The 7,358-nt window shown below is 47.6% G+C and overlaps 1 protein-coding gene across 2 annotated transcripts in view; it reads left to right on the top strand.

Annotated features, from left to right (window-relative positions):
• The window catches only part of LSP1 (lymphocyte specific protein 1), a 40,133-nt gene that overhangs the window by 24,135 nt on the left and 8,640 nt on the right, over positions 1-7,358 (top strand). For both annotated transcript variants that reach the window (XM_084520614.1, XM_084520615.1), the window contains exons 5-10: positions 561-683; positions 3,632-3,675; positions 3,822-3,903; positions 4,271-4,411; positions 5,067-5,147; positions 5,869-5,983. In XM_084520614.1, coding sequence (XP_084376740.1) covers positions 561-683; positions 3,632-3,675; positions 3,822-3,903; positions 4,271-4,411; positions 5,067-5,147; positions 5,869-5,958 — 561 coding nt within the window. In that variant the 3' untranslated portion in view covers positions 5,959-5,983. The remainder of the gene's footprint in view (positions 1-560; positions 684-3,631; positions 3,676-3,821; positions 3,904-4,270; positions 4,412-5,066; positions 5,148-5,868; positions 5,984-7,358) is intronic.

Below are 7,358 nucleotides of genomic sequence, written 5' to 3' on the forward strand. Positions count from 1 at the left end.
TCTGGTCCCAGCCCTGCCCCAGCAGGATGCCCAGGGCCACGTCCAGGTGGCTTTGAAGATCCACAAGGAGGGAAACTGGGCGGCCTCTGGGCAGCCTGTGCCAGGCCTTGCTTCTGTGACAGCCCATGTAGGTGGTGCTGGCCTGGCACAATGTGGGGATGGTGCTGCCTTTGCCTAGTTGTTTTCCTGGGGTCTGAGAATTGCCATTTAGAATAAAGGCAGATGCTTTCCCTCCTGATATCCTGAAATGAGAAACTCCTGTTTTCTTATCTCAGTAGTAGTAAGAAACCTTTAACTGATGCAAGGGCCCCTTTTCTCATCATCCTGGAACCTTGAACCTGCAAAAGTCCTCTGAATTTATTTATTCTTTTCAAATGCACACAAGCTTCTTCCTGGATGTTCCAGAATGAGATAATGTTAACACGGTTTCTGTGTCAGAGTATTCATTTAGTGTAAGACAGGAAGCCTGGGAGACAGGGCGGTGGGAAAAAAATCATATTTTCTGTATTCTAAGCATTTTGACCAGCTCGCTTCCTGGCTTGCTCATTTTCTGCACTCAGGAAAAGAAGAGAAGGAGAAATGAAGAGGAAGAAGCACCAGAAAAACGCCAGAAAGCCCCAAGCCCCACCAGCCTGGAGGAGGAGGAGCTGTGCTCTGACCACACCGCAGTGTGCTCCACCAAGGTCTGTGTTTGGGGACCCCTCTGGCACCTAGTGACAAGAAAAATTGTCCCAGGGCTTATGGCAAAACAGAGTGTGAATTCTGCTATGGGTTGCGGCAATTCACTGAATGTTTCCCTCATCTTTGGTTGTTGACCTCCTGCTTTGTCTGCTTGTGCTGTTGGAGGCTGTAACTGTGCCTGCCTGTGTATGCTTTGCCGATCGGTGTGAATCTAAGTCTTCATTGAGGATGTCAGGGAATGGAGTAAAACAAATAAAGAGGTCTGCTTTAAGCTTTGGTTAAAGATGATACGTGAACTTAATCAGAAAATTTCCCTGAAAAAAAGAAACTTGAAACATTGAAGCACTGGAATTTCCCTATCTTACAGTAAAATAGAAAATATCACTTAACCTTTCTGAAGTTAACTTTTTTTTTTAAAGCTATCTGGGATTCCTGATCTCTGAAACACCTTGCCTTGCCCCACTCACATCTGTGTGAATTGATGCTCTTGTGAAACTTCCATTTCTAATGCCACTCAAATTGATCTCCTGGCTTGTGTTGCTTTTAGCAGAAATCCTCAGTTCAGTGCATGTGCTTTTACATACAATAGACACAGATAAGTGGTTTCTGTAGCAATTGGCTTTTTGTCTCTCTAAGCCCTGGGCTTGCTGATTATTGCTCTTAGGAAAGTGGTGAGGAGCCTGGGTAGCCTATTAACCTGCTGTTGGTGTTATCCTTGCTTTTCTGTTTGGCATTCAGATCTGTGCTGTTTGCTTCTTGGTCAATGTTTCCTGGGCAGGGAGGATTGTACGAGCACTTCCTCTTGCAACAGTAAATAGCAGCAAGAGGAAGATTTCATCATCTACAATCATCAGATTCTCACTGTTTACGGAGAAGCCTTTTAAAATCAAATACAAATAACAAAAAAAGGAAAGGTGGGTTTCGGTGCAGGTCATGTGATAATCTCAGGTTTGAGAAGTGGGCTGGGGGTGGCCTAAGAGGATACCAGGAGTGGGACCAGTGGGGGAATGTGAGAAACACTTCAGTGCCTGTTACGTGCTGAAAGTCCTCTTGTTGCAACCCCCAAACACATGCAGCTTCCTGACCTGAGCTTAACTGCTGTTGCTAGGATTAGCCCAGGGAAAGGTTTAGAAATCTAGTTGCTGTTTTTTATATTGGTGATGTCAGAGCTCACCAATACACAAAGCTGAAAGTGAAGCTGTTTGGGGGGGGAAAATAAGAGCTTGGGATCTTTCCAAAGGAAGGAAGATCTTTACACCCCAGCTAGCAGGGTTTTATGTGAATCCTAAGAATTGCACAGATTGACCACCAAGAAGGTGTTTTGTCATAGGGTCGCTCAGCAGAGATGCTGGTTATAGGATGAGAACCACCCCAGTGGGGTGGGAGCTTCCCTGCCAGCAGCGGCTGGTGGTGGCCAGGGACAAGTCTAGGACAGCTGGATGTTGGGGTGCAGTATAACGGGGTGTTTGGGGCTCAGAGAGGGAAAGTGGGTGTGTGGGAGCAAGGTTAGCCCCAGGCTGCTAGTGAGCTGAATTTTTGAGGTTGGCAAGTGAGGTTTCTTCTGGCCTTCAGAGGGTGCTTGGAACTAGAAAAAAGCATGGCTCTTGCTGCAAGAAATTGCAGTAATGGGCAGAGGGAGATGGTCTGCAAATAGTCTAGATGGAAACAAGGCTCCCCTCATCTGTCATGCTGAGATCTGTCACCTGCAGCCTGTTCCTAGGCCCCTCTGTGTTTAAGTTGGTGCTTGGCTTTGACCTATGGATGATTTGCACATGTACAGCTCCTTCTGCAGGGCTGGCCAGGTTTTTCCTGTTGATAAATACTTGTGGTCAAGAAGATGAGACATGGGCAGGGAATCTGAGTGCCCATCTAGGTGCTGTTGTGCCCTATGAGGTGTCACCTTGCCTACCAGTGTCCCAGAGGGATGGACAGGACAATCTTTGAAGCCATGGCTTGGAGGCAAGCTTCAATTCCTCCAGCACTGAGCCAAAAAGCAAGCTACTGGCAGGCAGACAGCCTGCCCAGAAGGAGCTGCTGGGATATTTGTCATGCTGCTGTGCTGGGACCCTGCAGGGTGACTCTTTGGTACATCTCTATTAGCAAGGGTTGTGCTATTTGTTGGTGGCTGTGCTCTTCTCTAATGGGCCTTGAGCTCTTCAGCATGGGTGTTAAGTGCGTCCTTCCTGTGATAATGTCTTCTGGTTAGTCAAAATTTAGCACTAGTATCTTTGAAGCAAGCATTTAATGCTGCCTTTTACCAGCTGCCTTGGTAGGTGATGTTTCCTGCAGCCCAGACAGCAGTGTACAGGGGGAGGCTTCTTGTTACTTGGTTGCTGCTCCTTGCTGTAAGATCTACCCTTTGACTTGAAAGTGATTGTCTCCATTCTTGTTTTCTGGCACAGAAGAGCTGGGAGGTTTAGCAACACTTTAGTCTTTTCCTTTATTCTGTGTCTGAAGTGTTTGCTTGCCTTCCTGTCTTGGCCAAAGCGTTCTTGCACAGGAGGCTCTGGTGCAAAGCTCTCTTCCCTGATGGTCTGACCTGAAAGGTTTCCTTGCAGGTGGCTCCATGTGCTGAACTGCCCTGTCTGTGTGCTTCTCTGGTATGGAAGAGCCAGTGCCACTCGTGGTTGTGCTGCTCTGGTGCTTGGCTCCTCTTCTGCAGCAGTGGCTGGCGATAACTGCAGTTTTCCTCCCTCTTTCTGTACTTGCCATTCTCTTTCCTGGCAAGAAAACCAAGTGCCTGAGAAAGATAACAGTCCTTGAGCGGCGGGAATAAGGAGAAAGGGTGCTTGCAGTTTCTGAGCATCATGAGAATGTGGGACTGAGTGCCCCAAATCTGGGGGAGGGAGCAGGGAAGAGGAATGGCTGAAATGTGGTCAGCCAAGGTGACCTACATCCACCTGAGGCCCATAGAGAAATGTTAACACCTGTCTCTTCTCTCCCACTTTAGATCACGGACAGAACTGAGTCCCTGAACCGCTCGATAAAGAAAAGGTACTTCCAGGGTTGTGAGAGGCTTGGGGTGAAGCAGGTTTCTGCCCCACTTGGGGGGTGCTGGAGGGCCCTGCTGCAGGGATGGGCAGGAGTAGGCTGACCTGAGCCACCAGGGCATTGCCTCATTCCTCTTCTCCTCTCCCCAGCAACAGCATCAAGAAGAGCCAGCCTCCCCTGCCCGTGTCGAAGATCGATGACAGGCTGGAGCAGTACACGCAAGCCATTGAGGTGAGGTGCTGTGCTCTCTGTCCCCAGCCTACAAGGAGCCCCTGTGCAGGGTGTAGCGCTCCCACCATGTCTCCACCTCACCTTCTGGGAGGTGGCACCTGAGACATCTCCCCTTGGATGGAAGCAGCTGTTCCTCCTGTCTCTGTCTCATGCCAGAGCATGAAGGTTTCTTTAGTGAGCTGCCCTATCCTTGTTTCCTCATGTACCCTGACTGTGGAGTGAGAGCCTGCAGCAGGAACCACCAACACGTCCTTTTAAAGCCTCTCATCCCTGAGCACCTCCAATTACAGGAACTGAAAAAAAAAAAAAAGACATGCTCAGAGCTGTTAAGTTCCCCAATGGTGATCTCTTTCCATATCTCTTCTAGACATCCACAAAGGCTCCAAAGCCCGTCCGACAGCCCTCTCTCGACCTTCCCACCACCAGCATGATGGTGGCCAGCACAAAAAGCCTCTGGGAGACTGGGGAGGTTGCAGCTCAGTCTGCTGTGAAGACCCCAGCCTGTAAGGTAAGGCAATTATGAGATGTGTCCTGCTTTGTGCAGGAGAGAAACTCTGCTAGGGTGCCAAATTGTTTCTCAGTGGTGCAGCTAGGAAAGCTTCTGTGATGCTGGTTGAGCCCGGGCTTTGAAATAGGGGTAAATTCACTGGTGGGAAAACCATACATCTACCCCGCAGGAGATAGGGCTCAGCTCCAGTTAAGAGCAATATTGGGTCTATCACCTTGATGATAAATCTTGTGAATTTGGAAAATGCAATGGGTATTATGGATTGCTCTTAACCTTACTTCTTGGTTGTTTTGAGTAAGGGTGATTCTGTAACACATGGGTTGTAAGCCTGTGTTTATATGAGTAAAATTCCTTCCGCCCAAAGAAGCCTTGATGTTAACATGTCTTAAATAGTTAACAAACCTAAGAAAATAAACATCTGGGATCTCTGGTCCAGGCTCTTGTTGGAGACAGTGAGAGAGAGGAAAACACAGGATGTACAGGGAATAGGAAGAAGTTTTCATAGTCTTGGGTTTTAGCTGCAGCTGCTGTAGGTCAGACAATGTGATATTGTAGCTGTAAAAGGAGGTCAGATGCGTGGGACTGGAGGAGATGTGAATGGAGGCACGTCCAGCACCACTGGTGGTGGAGGGTAATCAGAACCTCATCTTCCCAGGATATCGTGGCTGGGGACATCGTGAGCAAAAGAAGCCTTTGGGAACAGAAGGGCAGTCCCAAACCTGAGACCAATATCAAGGTAAGTTGGTGCCTGTGTGAGGGCAGGAGTCCTTCCCTTTTCACAATAGGGAAAGGGCTCTTAGCTGGGTTGGAAGCACTGAGAAGACAGCGACATATAGAGACAAGGGCTGCCTGTAACTATCAGTGCAATTGCATCCATGAGGTCACTGTTAGGAAGAGTTCTTATAGCTCCAGTCCTAGCAAAAATGTGGGCAAAAATCCACAATAATGAGCAAATCCACATAACCAGCAATACTGAAGGGTCTTCTGAATGGTTTGTTCTTCTCAGACAATGGGCTGGTAGCCCAAACCTTCTAAGCTAAAATTGAACTGCAAACACGAATTACTTAGCCCTTGTTATGTTTTTTAGTCCTGAGAGTAAAGAAAAACATCTGAAGTTAGGCCTAAAGTAGTGTCAATGCTTGTAGATGGATCTGGGATTTTGTGCCTACTGGTACCTCTGTGGGAATGGCTATTAAATCCAGCAAGCAGCTGCTGTTCAGACAGAGACCATCCAATCCAGCCTGAGAGAAGATGGAAGTACATTGTCTGTTCCTGGATCTGTACTGCTGCCAGTGTGCAGGGAATGGAAATGGCTCTTGCCATGAGTGAAACAAACCCTGCAGAGCACCAGGATCCCTAAGTCCTCTGGGATTACAGACAGCTGTCATGTTCCTCTAGCTTTGGTTATTTGAGGGAGAAAGCTGCTGACTCTGGCTACTTCTTTCTCTCCTGTCCAGTCCACTCCTTCTGGCAAGAAGTACAAATTTGTTGCAACAGGCCATGGCCAGTACAAGAAGGTGTTGATAGATGATGCCACAGAGCAATAACATGCCTGGAGAACTCCTCAACCAGGTAGGTGGGGTGTGACCTTGCTCTGCACAACCAACTCCTGGTGCTGCTTTGGAGGGACACTTGGATTATTTCTGCCAGCTAAACTTTGGGCAAGTTGGAAGATAAAATGCAATAACAGCTGGAGCCTTGCTTCTTGGGCAAATGCCTGGCTTTGGGCTGGAAGGAGCACAGCAGGAGCGTGTGCTTGTTTTCTGATTTTCCTGATGCTTTTAGGGAGCTGGGTACCTGTGTTTAACCTGGAAAACTATTCTCTTAGCTATTTGTTCTGGTGAAGATGTTTGCCTTTGCAAGCTCAAATGGAGTATCTCTGGATTTATTAACGCTCTTATGTTGCAAGGAGAAATACATAGCTGGAGGTCACTCTGGCTAAGCATGGGGACTGATATAGTCCTGAGATTCAAATAATTCAAATGATTCTGGGCTTTAATTCCCCCACCCCACCCCAGTAAATAACTGGAACTTCCAATGATTTCAGTAACCTCTTGGAACCAGCCCTGGAAGGGTTGTGGTGGGGAGGACGTGAACATCTGCTGTGCTGGGTAGACCAACAGAGCAGACTGTCCTTGGGTGTGCAGCAAGCAGGGGAGGCAAAGCTGGGATGTGTGACCTCTTGAAATGGTGTTTGGAGCTCAAGAGCTCATGTTGTGTCTGGTAATAGATCTCTGGGTGTTATCTTCAGTGGGTGATGGTAGAGGGATGTTGGCAATAAGAAGAGATGGCATGGAGGGAGGAGATAACTGGCTGGATCCAGCCAGGCAGCATCTGGAACTGAATGGAGAGGATGTTGCTGGGGGTGAAAACAAGCTCATTTTTTCCTTCTACTATAAAAAAGAAGCTTTATTTCATAGCCAAGCTTATAAATAGCACTGTTTGCTACAAAACACCTTTGTTTGAGTTCTCCTGGAGGGTTTGCTATTTTTTTTCCTTCTTAGAGGAGTTGACTTCTGAATGTTGCTTTTCTTCCTCTACTTTTGTGGTGCCTATTTAGAAGAGAACCTCTCTTGAATGCCAATTTGAGGTGGGCAGTAGTATAAACCCAAGCTTGCCCATAGCTACCTTTTCAGTTATAAGGGAGAAGGAGCCCACAGGGCTTGTCCTCTACTTGCTTCTCTGCCTGTGGCTCCCAGAAACCCACTAAGGTCTCCTCTTTGATCTGTTGTCTTCTTTCACCCAAAGTCTCTTCTGATGCACTGGGTAGATCCTACTGGGCTTCAGTTTTTAACAGCAATGTCTTGGCAGTTTTTTTTGTTTTTTTTTTTGTCCCACCTGAGTTTCTGCAAGCAGCTCAAAGGAAGGTGCCCTCAGGTTCACTTTCTTCCAGTAGCCTTTCTTAAAAAGTCAGTGACTGTCTTGGGAAGTCCTCTAGGATCCATTT

The sequence above is a fragment of the Aythya ferina genome (assembly GCF_964211825.1).
Source record: "Aythya ferina genome assembly, chromosome: 5".
In the NCBI taxonomy this organism is placed as follows: domain Eukaryota; kingdom Metazoa; phylum Chordata; class Aves; order Anseriformes; family Anatidae; genus Aythya; species Aythya ferina.